This window comes from Nicotiana attenuata, unplaced genomic scaffold, assembly GCF_001879085.1.
Source record: "Nicotiana attenuata strain UT unplaced genomic scaffold, NIATTr2, whole genome shotgun sequence".
Taxonomy (NCBI): domain Eukaryota; kingdom Viridiplantae; phylum Streptophyta; class Magnoliopsida; order Solanales; family Solanaceae; genus Nicotiana; species Nicotiana attenuata.
In genome coordinates, this window is record NW_017670797.1 from 282,947 (window position 1) to 297,837 (window position 14,891).

Genomic DNA, 14,891 nt, shown 5'->3' on the forward strand with positions numbered 1-14,891 from the left:
GGGGGGGGGGGGGGGGGAGGTCCAACAGGCCTCTTGACAAGTGCAAGGATCCTGCAATTCTTCTATCTGTTTTCCGTTGGACAGTATTGATCTCCCAAGATTAAAATCTTTGTTTTCCGCAATTGATTAGTCTTACCATTTGATAACTGACAATCACTTTTCTTTTCAATAATATGTTTATTTTTTGGCTTAGAGTTAAGCACCGAAAACAGATGTGTAATGGAGATAGCTGGTTATTTCTTTTACCAAGTTTATGTGAGAAGAGAAAAAAGCCAGCCAAGTCCTTTTATCATGTTTAACTAGTAATACAAAATTGTCAGCAGCCTCTTAGCCGTCATGTTAGTGTTACATGTATGCTGAAAAGGAAAAACAGAAAATGAGGGAGAAAAAATTGCCAAGGAACAACTATGACAACACTGGATAAAGACACTAACCATCACAGATTTCTAAACAGACTTGAAGATGGAAAATTAAGCACTAATGATAATCTATTACCTGCACTATCAGCCGCTCTTCTCCAGCATATAACACTTCATGTCCTGAAATTTGTTGTTTCTTATACGATTTTTGATAGTCATACGAAGAGTTCCTCATTGTGAATGATGCGGTTGAGCATAGTACACCATCCCAGGAGGTTGCAAAGGACGGAAATTAGGAGGTAGAGCTTGTTGAGGTAATGGTACTTGCTGCTGTTGCGCTAAAGACTGCTGCTGCTGCACCATTGACAATTGTTGCTGTGTTAAAGGCACCATTGTAGTCATATACGATGGAGGTGCTGGAGGAGGTGGTACAGATGGCAAGGCGGGCATACTCCCATAACCGTAAGGGCTCACCATTCCTGCCGATGGCTGTAAATACTGCTGGGGTGTTGGATTAGGGAGTGAATGATATTGACCCTGAGAATTTGGCATTTGACTATGCACTGTGGGATGAGAAACCAACATTGACTGATAAGGCGGAGGATTAAGTGGCTGTGCTGGCATTAAAACATTTGAATCTGACAGAGACTTTTCTGGATGTGAAATAGAATTGTTGGTGGCTGGAAGCGATGAAGTTTTTGACAGCCCGGCAGTTTTTGCCGCCTCTGCAGCAAATGAAGAGAGGACAGATGACATGATATACTGAGAGGAGCTAGAAGCTGTAAGTTTGTCTGCTACCTCAGCTGCGATTGCTGCAGCTGTCTTCTTGTTCGTTTGTCCTACTTTTGGAGAAGTGTCATTTGATGTAGATGTTATAGCCAAAGGCTTTGAGTCTGCCACATAATCTTCATCATCAAGATGCTTCCGCATGTTGGTGGCTTCCCCCGCCTGTGCTTCTGCCACCTGAAAATCCAATAGATAAAGTTACTCATAATCTCAGTGCTTTAACTAAGAAATTACGCCACTTAATCATTTAGAAAGCTAAATACACACTTGCCCTATTTCCAATTATTGGGAAGGCACTCAAGAAGCAATACACCTCCCTTTCCCTCTCACTGCAATACATATTGAAGTCTTTCTTCACTCCACTTCTCTTTTTCCACCATCCAACAATCCCAACCCACCTATACTCCCCCCCCCCCCCCCCAAAACAACAAAAAAGGATAATGATAAAGCAAACAACTAACCAGTGTAAGAAAAATAAATTGATAAGCTTAAAATTGAAAATGAGATAAAAACCTGTATCTGAGTCCGAACATTCTCTAGTTCAGATTCCTGACAAAATTAAGAAGCAATGAGTTGGACGATAAGTACAGCATAATGTCAAGAACACTAAGACTAAACCTAATGCATTTATCACTTACCTGTTCATTTAGTGCTTCTTTTAACTGTGAAACAAGAGTCAATCTGTTTGCCTCAACAACTTTAAGTTTCTCAATACACTGTTTCAGAATATTTTCTTCCTCCTCCAGTTCTTTGGACAAGGTTTTCCTCTTTGGATCTTTTGCTGCATAAGAAAATATTACTCAACTCCCATAGAAAATTTAAAAGTAACAACTTTTTGGGAAAAGGAAAAAGACTGTAAAGAGATGTCTAATCTATCACTCTGTTAAGGTCTCAGCCCCCTGTAACTTTATTCCTGTTTTTTAATCTCGGAGGTGTTTAGGCCAACTTGTGTGCAGCTCGACTTATCCACCAGGCAGCCTATACAGCCAGCAAGTACAGGTTTCTATGGTATCATGTCCACACGGCTGGGCAGATGGATGCAGACCAAGTGTTGTAGTTGGAGTTCGAACTTGGAATCTCCACATTACTCCCATACCTCAAACACTAGGTATCCCCCATTGGGACATAATCTTAATCCTTTTCTCTGGGAAAGTTATGGAAAAAAAAATGATATTTTTACACTCAGATTGATATGACTATTTTTCTTTCAATTATTGCATTTCACTCCGCCAAATCATGGCCTTCAGTATATCTTCATCATCATTTTTTTCCATATTGATGTTTACAAAATTCAAAGTAGCAATGGCAACAGGTTATTATCAACATAATGGAGCAATTCAGTGCAGACATATGTTAACTTTGCAGTCCAATAGAGAACCAGATTATACCTTTTGTAAGGACCATGTCAACATCCTTTTCCATCTTTCTAACATGGTGGACAGCAGACTTGCATCTGTTCATTTCTTCGTCTTCAGTAGAATGTTCGCTGATTACCAAGTGAAATGCTGACACTATTTTTTCAGCTGTTCCTCCAACGGTCAATTTCTGGTTACAAAGCAATGGTAAGAACAAGAAGTAATAGTAAAATAAGCAAGATACAGACGTTAAGCAATCAGTGGACATAAACAAAAGTGCCTTATGAGGAGCATGTCACCGTTTTTATGGACCGCGAGTCCCTTTTAACTATTCTGACAGAACGACTTCGCTTTCTTCCAAACTCTAATGGTGGTGGCAGCTGTTCTCCAAGCATTATATCCTTCAAGCTCTGCGTTCGAGATCCAAAAACTCTCCTTTCTTCCCAAATATTAACCTACAAACCATTTAAGCAAGACAATCAAACTACTATATCTCAATAAATTTCGAGCAACAAGTTGATCAGATACTGAAAAAAAGAGCTAAAATAGGCTGCATATTTGCCTTTTAATTTGTGCCATGTTCGTTCACAAGTTAGGGTTATCGAGGCCAAAAGTTCAGAAGCAAAAGGGAAGGAAGCATACCAATCTGGAAACTACATTCTTTCCATGGTCATCTCCTTTTTCGACCATCTCCTTTAGTGCTGAAGGAAGAACCTTCCAAAACTCGGTAACAAACTCATTTCCTTTACGCTTGCTGTTTTGTAGGATGTCATTTGCCAGGTACAGTAGAGGGACTTTTTGAGCCATTTCGGAACTGTGGAACTGTTTACCCCATGTTGTAACAACTAGCTCTGCTTTATCTCGGTGGAAGATACACCAATGGGACAATGCTGCATAGAAAACCAAGATAAATGATGTTACTTAAAAGGAAACGAATATGAGTTTGGACAAAACAGAAAAGAAAGAGAAAGGATAAGTACCAATGGAGAAGCAATAGGATATTTCCAAGTATCACCCCATTTAATGGTTAAAAAAACTCACAGCCAATATGCACCTAATGTTTTGTTGATGCAAGGTAAATGACATCAAATATCCCTTTTTGTTCAATTTTCTAGTCTAGCATTGCACATATTGACAGCAGAAGTGTTCAAATTGCAAGTGAGAAGCTTGAAGTACTCCATATGCCAACCCTAAAAAGACACCTCATAACAATGGCATATATGTTTTATGATAATAGGAACCATCAGTATGGACAGAATTACTACAAACTAGCTGCATTTCCTGTAAGCTAAGTAGGTCAGAAGACTCAACTTTCTAGTTTAATCTACTTATGGACCTCTAGGAGAAATGCAATCTTATTCCCACCCAGATGGAGTGGGAGCAAGGTATGAATTTTTTTTCCTTTTTTGATTTTTTTATTTGTATTTTTTATAAAGGTAAGGTGAGAGTTGGTACAAAATATCAACTAGTTACCGCTAAGAGTTAAGAAATACACCAAAAACCTCCCGAAGAGACGGAATGAGATAACTTAACCGTGCAAATGCCAAAATACAATAAAGTACACATAAGGACTTGGAAGTATGTATACAGAGGATGCACCTAGATGACCAATTAAACTTCCAAAAGGAAGGTCTAAGGGTTATGACTTATGAAAGAATTATAATGACCAAAAAAGAGACAGTCAATAAGGATAATCTCCACTCTTCTTTTCTTTTTTTTTTTTTTTTTGAATATAGTAGTGTCCGAGTCAACTTGCGCACACCTCGACAATTCTAAATTAATAAATCACTCATATGCTATGTAATCAAACGAAGATTCCCGAGAAGCAACACATTAAAACTATATCAACAAACGACAAACACAAGTTTCTCCATAGCAATACTTTGTTTAATGATCGGAATGTGGACCATATTCAGAGAAAACACAAGTGAAAGCAAAAACTCAGCAAGATTGAAGCAATTGAAGCACACGCTGTCAGTTTGGTAAAACTACTCACTGATCTCAATGGACAACGGAAAACACAAGGATGTATCTAAGCAGCGCTAGCACTACTTCTTTCCAGATCAGACGGCAAGATTTTTCCATCTTCCCCTTCTTCTTTTTTCTTTTTTTCCTAAAAATTATGTCCTCTATACTAAAATGGTTATTTATTTTACTTCTTGAGAGTTAAACCAAGTGATATTTGACTAACATTTTAAAATATCTTTTCATCATTTTGAAACTAAATATCCGCAAATTGTAGACTTTCCTCATTGTTTTAGGCATGCTTTTTATTTCTTAAAAAAAAGTCACTTAAATCCAATCTAACTCCAAAAACTGGCCAAGTTGACTTCGATAAGAAAATACAACAATCAATTTGGGAAAGGACTACCATTTCAACCTAGTTCAATGTACAGATACAAGCAAATACAGAAATCAACACCATAAGGTTACTAAATCAAAAAATAGTAAATAGTAAAGTTAGACCCCATCTATCGCCATTAAACCTTCCGAATGAACCTCTAAAAGAACTTATCAGATTCATTCGTGAGAAGTGGAGGTACAATCTTTTACTCAATTTCGTCAATTCACAAGAAAAGAACTACCAAGATCTAAAAGGCACACCCGAAATTGAGTTCCAACAATTTCCATTAATGAGTTAAAAAATAGGCAAGTTCAAAAATATAAAACAGAAATACAAATACAAAAGATAAAGAAACATACTTTCAATGCACTGCTGAGTGCTGTTGAGCTTCGAAAGCTTGTCTGCAAGTATCTGCTCATTAAAAACACTATTCATCTTCCCTCTTCACCACTACAAAGTTCCAATTTTTAAGCTAAGAATTTGAACAAAGTTGCAATCTTTAAACCAAGAATTTAAACAAAGTTGCAATCATTAGCCAAGAAATCAAAATGAGTTATGATAAAACCATCCAATTGAGCAAATGCTGAGAAGCAAATCTTGGTAAATTGCATTTAAAAAGTGAAGAAAACCCTCGAAACTAATAAAATTTCCAACTTTTTTCTAACGAAAGACAAATCAAGATTGGCAAATCACAAGATTAAGCAAAAAAAAAAAAATGGTGTTGGAAGGGGGATAACAAGGGTTTTGAACCCCGCAAAAAGGAAAGACTAAAGAAAACCCAAAGGAGGGTTTGTTTGGGGTAAGTGCAACAGAGTGAAAGAATGGAACGTAATGAAGAAAAGAGGGAGGGAAGAGAGTTACTCGCACAAGGGAGATTCTTATTTCTGCGCCTATTTTATTTTTTTTTATTTTTATTTTTTCATTTCTGGGTTTCATCAATCATACATAGAAAATATGGTTTCCTGTTATACCGTACTACTGCTAGGTTAACTGTCTTACCGTTTTTTTTTTTTTTTTTTTTAAGATTTTCTTCTCTTTTTTTCTTTTGTTTAGCCGTGAGTAAGGTTTTAATGGTTTTCTAAATATCAATCAAACCAAAACCTTGTCGAACTAAATATAAGGTTATTTAGTAAAATCCAAGGGTACGAATAAATCTATAACCATATTGAATAATTTTGATAGAATTTTATATTTTTTAAAACAAATTGAGAAGATATCAAAAGAGATCCGATTAAATTTATATGTGTAAATATATGTTGTAAAGCAGCAAGTCACTGAAGTATGTTGATTTTCTTTTTCTTTCTTCTCACTTATATCACAATCTTTTGAGTCAAATATTATGTTCATCTACTTCCAAAAAATCTGGTGATGTTAAATGTTTTTTTTAAGATTTTGTCTTTTGAACGGCAAATTTTCGATTATAAGTAGTTGAAATTACTCTAAGATAGAAGAATATTGGTTCTTGTTAAAGAATGAGTTTGGAGCGCATAGTCTGTATTCTTGCCTTTACTCGTAAATCAAAATCTTGGTTGAACATTGCATATATTCAAGTTCTTGTAGTAAAATTAGTACTCAACGAACTTATAGTAACATTAATTTATACTCTAGTAATAGTGTTACTTCTACGCAAAGTACTGAAAATTAATTGAATCGTATCAATAACAAAGAGAAACAGAGATTTGTGACGATTTCAACATGTCTACTTTAGGTTATACTCAATTAAGTAACTAAAATAGTATGGTATAAATTTCTTAAAATAACCAGCGAAACTGATTCATTGACACCCCTACCCCAAGCCGTGAGGGGGAAAAGTTATTGATATGTTTTATGAAAAATCATCTCATATAATTGAGCGCCCTTGGTACTGATAATTTATAAGATTACTTGAATGATACAGGTGCTTTATAACGTTCTCTTCTTTACTTTTACAAAAAAAAAAAAAAAAAAAGTAAAGGCCCATAGCTGCATAGCATTTATTAAAAAAAAAATTAGATTGAAAAGCCCCATAGCATATTCATAACTGATATTAGTACAGTAAAAGACTAATAATAGTTCAGTCCACTAAAACCAAACTCAAGTTGATTGTTTTACTGACTACCAATAGGAGTCATGTTTGATAACAAGTAGACAAATAGAGGCAATCAGATGCCTAGGTAGTGAATAGCAAGAAGAATCCATCAACATCTGAGCAAATTATATCAAAAGGACTGCACTCTAACAAAGTACACCCCAGAAACCAAGGCTCTGCTCTAAACTACACAGTAATTATAGTTCCAGAGATAACTCCGCAAGGTTTTCCATTCGACGAGACAACAGATGCAAATATTCTAAACTCGCAAGAACTAGGGATCTGATTCGGTGAAGAAACACAATGAGCTTTATAAGAATGTCCTTGCACGAAAAGCTATCACGGAGCCAAGGTAACACTTGCAAAAGACAACTGTCATCGAACTAGCTTCTCCAGCAACCAAACCAGAGCTTCCTACGTGCAAGACCTGCAGACCTGCAAAGATGCAATAATATGATACTCTCTTACCATTATCTTATAGTGTAAGACTGATCCATGAGAAACCGAAGATGAGCTTAGGATAAATTATAGCCTAATTCTACTGCTTGATAATCTTCCCTTGTGCCTTCAATTTTTCTGCAACTTGTTCATCAGACAAAGGCAAATAATAAATGCGAGGTGTTGCCTTTGTCTTTCTAAAAAGATCATCCAGAGTGACAATTGGAGGGTCGAGTTTCTCAGGAAGTGGAGGTGGTGGAAGTTTCTCAGATTGAAGTTGCTTGTTCTGCATCTGTTGCCTTGGTGATGGTTGGGGCTGAGCAGAAGGTGGGGCCGCAGCCGGGATTGTGGTCACAGGAGTTGCATGAGTTGAGGGAGATTGAGGTGGTGCTTCAACCTTATCTTTCACTCCCTGGGGATCAACAAACTCAGCAACAAGTAGCTTTCCTCCATGTGGAGGCCATTGCAGGTTATATACAGCATTTCGAGTTTCTATAGCTTCTTCTACAGATGCAAACTGCACAAATTCGACAGCAAGTTAAAATTCACCAAGACAAACATGTTGTAGGAGGAAGAGAGAAAACCAAAAAAATAGAGTGCTTACAGAAACAAAGCAGTGGGTCTTAATAGCGTCCATCCAGAAATTTGTCACAGTACCCGTCTTGCTAAGTAGCTCTTGCACCGCTTTCAAGGTGAAAGGCCGCAGAAAATTCTCGATCAAGAGAGAATTAGTAGGCACTTTCGATGATGGAGGAACTGTTACAATCAACATAATAACATTATTCATACCATATACATCCAGAATATACTCATTCCACCATTAAAGAAGTGGCAACTCACCCACACGTTCTTTTGGTGGTTCCTCCTTTGCCACCGAATCAGATCTAGAGACACTACGTCTGAAAGAGGGCTGGAAAAAATCCTTCGGGGTAGTTGAGGCCACAGCATCACCTTTCTTGCTCTCAGGAATTTTAAGATCTTCTGAATTCCATTTACGCTGCCTCTTTACAGTATCATTGCTCCCCGCTGCTGTTCCTTGATCTACAGCAATACATAGAAGATAAGATTGGGGGCAGATCTAAGAAATTTCCAGAGCAATGACGTAAACAATAAGTGTCATTTATTTGATTCGCATAAAATAGCAAATGGCACTTAATCGGAACTGCATTGTCAGAAGACATTGGGAGGAATGAAATGTGAATACAGAAGTGTTCCTTGAAAAAGGAGCAACTGGTATATGCATAAAGCCTACAGGGAATGTTTCTCCGATCTCTGTACTCATTCTTTACACTCAAAGTGTCTGCTAATAGCCAGCAAAATTACAGCTAATACGATTCTTGTGACACTTTAGCAATCAGAATCCAAAAAGAGAAAATTGTTAAGTCATAATAATTGCACTATAAGAGGACATGGGAGGAATGAAATGTCAATACAGAAGTATTCCTTGAAAAAGGAGCGACTGGGATATGCATAAAGCCTACAGGGAATGCTTCTCCAATCTCTGCACTCATCCTTTCCACTCTTAAGTATCCGCAAACAGCCAGTAAAATTAGAGCAAATAAGATTCTTGTGACACTTTAGCAATCAGAATCCACAAAAAGAAAACTGTAAAGCCATAACAAAGTGGTAAAGAATAGCGAAACGAATTATTGCAGAAAAATTACCATGAGGTTTTCTTTTCACAGACTTCACAATGGGACCATCGTCTTCAACATTGGTATCTATATGGGCAACTGACCTAGCATCATCAAGAGAAGCAACAGATCCTACCTCCCTACTCGTGTTCACTTCAATTTCTTTCTTTCCATCCATTTTTTTCACCGAGTCCAACTTAAAATCAGCTAATTTACCCTCTGAAACATCCTCCTCAGCGGAATCATCACCAGGACTTCGGTCTAATTGCAACTTCTCTGCAGAATCCCCATTGCCATCAGTCTTCATTATATCAACATATTTATTGTTTTCGTTGCCTGGTTCTTCTACAGATACTTTCTCGTCATATGGCTCTTCAACATCCATAGGTTGTGATTTTCCATCACCAGGACTTCGGTCTAATTCCAACTTCTCTGCAGAATCCCCATTGCCATCAGTCTTCATTATATCAACATATTTATCGTTTTCGTTGCCTGGTTCTTCTACAGATACTTTCTCGTCATATGGCTCTTCAACATCCATAGGTTGTGATTTTCCATCACCGGGGTCGACACTGCTTGATGATAGCTGCACATTATCAGGTTTAACATCTAATTCTATTTTGACATCATCAGCGATTACATTATCCATCAGTTCTATTTTTTCATCAATTGAGACATCAGCGGAAACAGAATCAGATTTTACTTGAAACCCTAACACAGGGCTAAGCTCAGATACCTGAGTTTCCAGATTGGATGAACTGACCTTTGCCTCATCCACAGAAGAAATTGAAATGTGATTCTCCAGCTGCTCTTTTATATCCTCACTCTCATTCCGGGTTTCATATTTTTGCGAGTCTTGTCCACTTAAAGCCGTGTCAGACTCTACACCCACACCGACAGGATCACTGGTTTGCACAACACTAACTTCAGGATATTTATCGTTTTTGTTGCCTGGTTCTTCTGTAGACATTTTCTTGTCATGTGGTTCTTCAACATCCATAGTATGTGATTTTGCATCATCAGGGACATCACTGCTCGAGAATAGCTGCACCATCTCAGGTTTAACATCTAATTCTACTTTGACGTCATTAGCTATTACATTATCCTTCAGTTCTGTTTTTTCATCAAATGAGACATCAGTGGAAACAAAATCAGAGTTTACTTGGAACCCTAAAACAGGGCTGATCTCAGATACCTGACTTTCCAGAATGGATGAACTGACATTTTCCTCCACTAGTAAAGAATTTGAAATGGGATACTCCAGCTGCTCTTTTAAATCCCCACTCTCATTCTGGGTTTCATATTTTTGCAAGTCTTGTCCACTTAAAACTGTGGCAGACTCAACACTCACACTGACAGGTTCACTGGTTTGCACAACACTAACTTCAGCTGTCTGGTCCTCTTTGGTTGGAGCACTGGTTTCCGTATCCGCAGTTTGGGCTACCAGATCCTTTTCAACCATAGTAGATATAGCACCACCAACCGGCTCCTCAATTGAGAATTTCCCTTCATCCAATTGCACTCTGTTTTCAGCTGCATCGACCTCGCTCATTTTCTCATCCGCTTCCTTATCTGTCGTATTATCAGCATCAAAATTATCCTTAGGATTATCTGCATCAACAGATTCAGCCATTTCTTCGTCTGGCCCAGGCGTGGAATCACCACCATTCTCTGACTTAGTATGAGCAGCATCTTGCTCTTGGAGGATTGCTTCAGCTAATCGCCTTACCAATTCTTGCTTCAACCCCTTTATGGGTAGCTTACGTCTCTTAAGCTCTTCTCTTAGCTCTGTGACCTTCAACTGATCAATTGGTCGATTATCAATAACAGGACACGGTGACGACATTCTGTTTCCAGATATTAACTTTATTCAAAAGTGGTACCTGATCGAACCATCAAGAAGTCAATGAGAAGGCAAACACGTCCAAATGTATATGCAAGAGCACTCAAAAAGTAGAGCAAGACATCAACATTTTGGAATCTGAAACTAACAGATACTGTAACGATTAAGTAGGCTCATTAGACAGCAGAGACCATCTTACACTACAGCAACGTAAGGCCTAAGGTCTACTAAAAGAGAGAAATCAGCAGCAGAACATAATGCAAACCTAGCTCTAAAAGGATATACATAGGCCAATAACTTTTCTACCCCAGCTCATTTCCCACATAAGACAAATGTAGAAAACAATGAAGCTTATTCGAAACGTGGCATGCCTAAGATAAAGGAAGCAAGAGGATATATTAAGAGAAGGTCAAAAACCAACCACTCTCTAATATGAAAACAAAACGCCTCTGTGAGGAGAACAGTAAAAATAAAGCATCCCCCCTCTCCTTAGAGAAACAGATTTATTAAGGATTCTAAAAATATCAGTTCCATGAAAGTTCTTTTTAAACAAAAATGAGTCAATCCTGCATTAGCTGAGGTCCGCTACTATGAATCCTCCATATATTATGAGAGTGAATATTACTTCTGCCTATAATACAACATATGTAACACTGTTTTTTCATAAATACAATGTGGTGATACTCACAGGTAAATGTATCAACTAAGCATAATAATCCAATATAAAAGAGAGAAAATTACTTCTGCCACTGATATAACTTTTTTCAATAAATACAATGTGGTGATACTTATAGGCAAATGCATCAATTAAACATAAATAAACCTTACACGGAAACACAATTAAAGAAAATGAAATGGGAATTCATAGTCTACTGCTAAACAATTAAAAAAGAAAAAAACTAACCTTGTAAATTAGGGCTCAGAGGCTTGTATCACTTTTATGAGTATCAAAACCCTAGTTACACCGTAAACACATAAAACCGAGCATCATCAGATTAGAAACATCCAAAATTCAGAAACGAAACAACAAATGAAAAAACTTTTAAAGAAAAACAAAATCAAAACAATTCTTAAAAGGAAAATTTGAAACCAAAAAGGGGCTACGGGAAACTTTTCTAAGGGCGGTGACGTCAATTCAATTTCCTGTTGAAACAGTGAGGATCTAAATTAGAGATTAGGTGTTTTGGATTGGAAATTGTTGATGAAAAGAAGTGATTTTTCTTTTATAGGGTTATTGTTACGAGTGTACCGCGAAGAAGAACGGAGAGAAAGATTGTGTGTGAGGACTGACGAGTGGACGGCAGAAGAAGATTGAGATCGACGGTCAATGATTCCTATATTACCCTTACTTTGTAACCAAAATTACTGTTAGATGGGCTTCTTCATCGATGGACTCGCCACTCTTGGGCCATTAATTTCTCTTCGTAAAAATTGTACGGGACGCCCTGTTTGATGTGAAAATTGCACGGGACATTCTATTTGGTCGTTCCCATTTAACCTATACCTATTTTCTAAAAAGTCCTTATACTCATTTTTTATATAACTTCAGCCCCATTTCTCTTCCTCCTTCTCCTCATTCGTTTTCTTCTTCTTCTTCTTTTTCTTCTTCTTTTTTCTGCTGTTGTTGGTGCTGCTATGAAATTTCAATTCATGGGATGATTGCCATAAAAATGTTTATCAGATAATTTAAAAATAAATTATAAATAATTATGTAAGTTAGTAGACAATAATTTGTGAATATTTCCACTTAATTCTGTTCTTTTCACGTTTATTGTTTCCAAAATTTATGATTTAGATATTGTTGGCAATCTGATTATTTTTTAGTAGTAATACACTATGAAAGAATAAGGTGATTATTTATCTAGTATGTTAGAAAGCTTTAAGTGCTGAAGTTTTTACAAATGAACTAAATAACTTCAGCATCTTCTGCTGAAGTTTTTGATAAAGCTTATCCAAGACAAAAAAACTTCAGCTTATTTAGTGCTGAAGTTTTTACAAATGAACTAAATAACTTCAGCATCTTCTGCTAAAGTTTTTGAAAAAGTTTTATGACAAAACTAATGAATCCAGGACAAAAAAACTTCAGCTATTTTAGTGCTAAAGTTTTTACAAATGAACTAAATAACTTAAGCATTTTATCCAGGACAAAAAAAAACTTCAGCGTATTGCCTTTGCTGCTTCAAGCCCGTCTACTAGAATGCTGAAGTTTTGGGTGATTGTCTTTGCTACTTCAGCCCCATATGCTGAAGTTACGCGAAAAAGTGGGTACACTTGTAATTTTTTTGCAAAGCGGGCACAAGTTAAAACGTGACCAAAAAGCGGGTATAGATGCAAATTCCCCCTATTTGATCGTCCTCATTTAACCGATATCCATATTTTTAAAATTATTTAACATATACTCTAATTTTGACAACTTCAGATCCTGCGACCTATGCGCTCCTTTTTTCCTCTTCTTCTTCTTATTTTCTCTTTCAAACATGTTATCTTGTAAGTTACACATGTTCTCGTTTCTGGAAATTGGACAAAGCGACAAATCAAGAAGAAAGAAAGACTCGACACTGCCTCTCAAACAATAATACTTCCCAACACAAAGTGCCTAAATAATAAAACAAGAGTTTATTGTCAAAACTCGAAGAAGCATCAACTGAAGTTTGGGGCTGCAGGGCCAAACTTCAGACATTACCAGGTTATTGTCTGAAGTTTGCAGCTATCACGCCAGGAAAAATTATCTTAAGTTCAAATATAACAAGCTAAGTTTGTCTGAAGTTTGCACTACAAACTAAAGAATTTCAGACTAATTAGTCTGAAGTTTGCACTACAAACTGAAGAACTTCAGACTAATTTGTCTGAAGTTTGCACTACAAACTGAAGAACTTCAGACTAATTTGTCTGAAGTTTGCACTACGAACTGAAATTTTTGATTGCTTTTGCAAGTCAGGCCAAACTTCAGACGTAAATATCTGAAGTTTTACTTTGATAAGGTCACACTTCAGGCAAAAAATTCTGAAGTTCAAACTCCAACCATAAATTCTTGCTACTTTAGGCCCAAGTTACCCGAAAAGTGGGTACGGTTATAATTTTTTTGCAAAGCGGGTATAAGTTAAATAGTGACCCAAAAACTGGGTATAGATGCAAATCCCCCCTCTTATTTCGTAAAAATTTCCTCTGGAAGCCACTTTCAACCTGCTATTTAACGTAGAACGATTAACATAAATAGTCGCCCATCCAACTATTTAAACTAAAAATAGCTAGTGATTGTGTATAATAAGTGTATAAAATATGTATACCGACTAGAAAAAATAAACAATAAATCCCGCCGGTTATTTATGTTAAATCTTCTAAATGTGATCCCTTTAATGTATCCCCTGTTTTATTAATTGTGTTCATAGCTGGCCATATTATGGATAAAGTGGATCTTAAAAGACTTTCTTGCCCTTAAGTTGGCCAAGCCTAATTGTTACATATCTTTGCGCAATCACATTCGTTTATAACTTCTGTTTGTCTAAATAGTGATCTCGGCATGTCGATAGATTCTCTGAGATGGAATTTTATTTTTTTCCTTATGTTAATTCGCTTAACGTAATACCATGAATTTAGCAGCAATAAAGTGAGAGAATAACGTGAGAGAGACTAGGCATGTTGAATTTTTTTTGGTCATAACATATAAAATATAGCAACTTTGCTTTTTCCTTCTTCGTCTTCTTCAGTTTTGCTGCCATGAGTATCGCCTGAGTTGAATCAGCTGCAGAATTGCTTATCTTCGATGCATTAACTTTGATACTGTTGATTCCACCATTGGGCTAAGTTATGTATACTCTTTAGGATTAAGGTAGTAGTTAGCACTCTTAACTGTTGGTTTATTTTTTTTTTCAAAGATAATATTGTCACGGTGCCTGTTACTCGTCATATGAGATAAATTTAATTTCAGCCATGAAAAAAATATTGGACATATAGCAGTGGTAACTTCAGACATATGGGTCTGAAGTTGGGTATTGCCAAGTCTGGTGGCGTAGCCAGAAACTCCGTCAAGGGAGTTCAAAATTTAAACAAGTCAATAATTTTTT

General features: G+C 36.7%; 2 protein-coding genes across 8 annotated transcripts; both read right to left on the reverse strand.

The window, feature by feature from the left end:
* Positions 1-259: 259 nt before the first annotated feature.
* LOC109243406 (regulation of nuclear pre-mRNA domain-containing protein 1B) lies at positions 260-5,791 on the reverse strand. 3 transcript variants are annotated; one of them, XR_002070564.1, is made up of 8 exons: positions 5,204-5,699; positions 3,143-3,390; positions 2,800-2,955; positions 2,534-2,690; positions 1,784-1,926; positions 1,659-1,694; positions 496-1,322; positions 260-356 (listed from the first exon to the last, which is right to left on the reverse strand). XR_002070564.1 is itself a non-coding variant. In XM_019410330.1 (8 exons), exons 2-8 carry the CDS (start codon positions 5,277-5,279, stop codon positions 591-593), a joined length of 1,548 nt encoding a protein of 515 aa, XP_019265875.1. In that variant the 5' UTR covers positions 5,280-5,294; positions 5,706-5,791; the 3' UTR covers positions 260-590. The 3 variants fall into 3 exon arrangements, 2 of the variants coding, with proteins under 2 accessions (XP_019265875.1, XP_019265874.1); XM_019410330.1 differs by adding an exon at positions 5,706-5,791 and having other exon boundaries at positions 260-1,322; positions 5,204-5,294; XM_019410329.1 differs by having other exon boundaries at positions 260-1,322.
* Positions 5,792-6,832: 1,041 nt separating this feature from the next.
* Positions 6,833-12,149, reverse strand: LOC109243407 (apoptotic chromatin condensation inducer in the nucleus-like). Of its 5 annotated transcripts, none has more exons than XM_019410335.1 (6): positions 11,732-12,149; positions 9,546-10,867; positions 9,015-9,389; positions 8,191-8,391; positions 7,955-8,106; positions 6,833-7,867 (listed from the first exon to the last, which is right to left on the reverse strand). In XM_019410335.1, the coding sequence occupies exons 2-6, from the start codon at positions 10,828-10,830 to the stop codon at positions 7,451-7,453; spliced, it is 2,430 nt and encodes an 809-aa protein (XP_019265880.1). In that variant the 5' UTR covers positions 10,831-10,867; positions 11,732-12,149; the 3' UTR covers positions 6,833-7,450. The 5 variants fall into 5 exon arrangements, with proteins under 5 accessions (XP_019265880.1, XP_019265879.1, XP_019265881.1 ...); XM_019410334.1 differs by having other exon boundaries at positions 9,015-9,255; positions 9,412-10,867; XM_019410336.1 differs by having other exon boundaries at positions 9,015-9,570; positions 9,748-10,867; positions 11,732-12,148.
* Between the last annotated feature and the right edge of the window lie 2,742 nt (positions 12,150-14,891).

Bases quoted from the DNA above. Each gene is read 5' to 3' on its own strand.
- LOC109243406 (XM_019410330.1), bottom strand. From the start codon at position 5,279: ATGAATAGTGTTTTTAATGAGCAGATACTTGCAGACAAGCTTTCGAAG. The intron at 2,956-3,142 runs GTATGCTTCCTT...AATGGTTTGTAG, and splicing joins AGAATGTAGTTTCCAGATTG to GTTAATATTTGGGAAGAAAG. The intron at 1,323-1,658 runs GTTTTTATCTCA...TTGGATTTTCAG, and splicing joins ATGTTCGGACTCAGATACAG to GTGGCAGAAGCACAGGCGGG.
- LOC109243407 (XM_019410332.1), bottom strand. From the start codon at position 10,830: ATGTCGTCACCGTGTCCTGTTATTGATAATCGACCAATTGATCAGTTG. The intron at 8,107-8,190 runs GTGAGTTGCCAC...TGATTGTAACAG, and splicing joins ACCACCAAAAGAACGTGTGG to TTCCTCCATCATCGAAAGTG. The intron at 7,868-7,954 runs GTAAGCACTCTA...GAATTTGTGCAG, and splicing joins AGACCCACTGCTTTGTTTCT to TTTGCATCTGTAGAAGAAGC.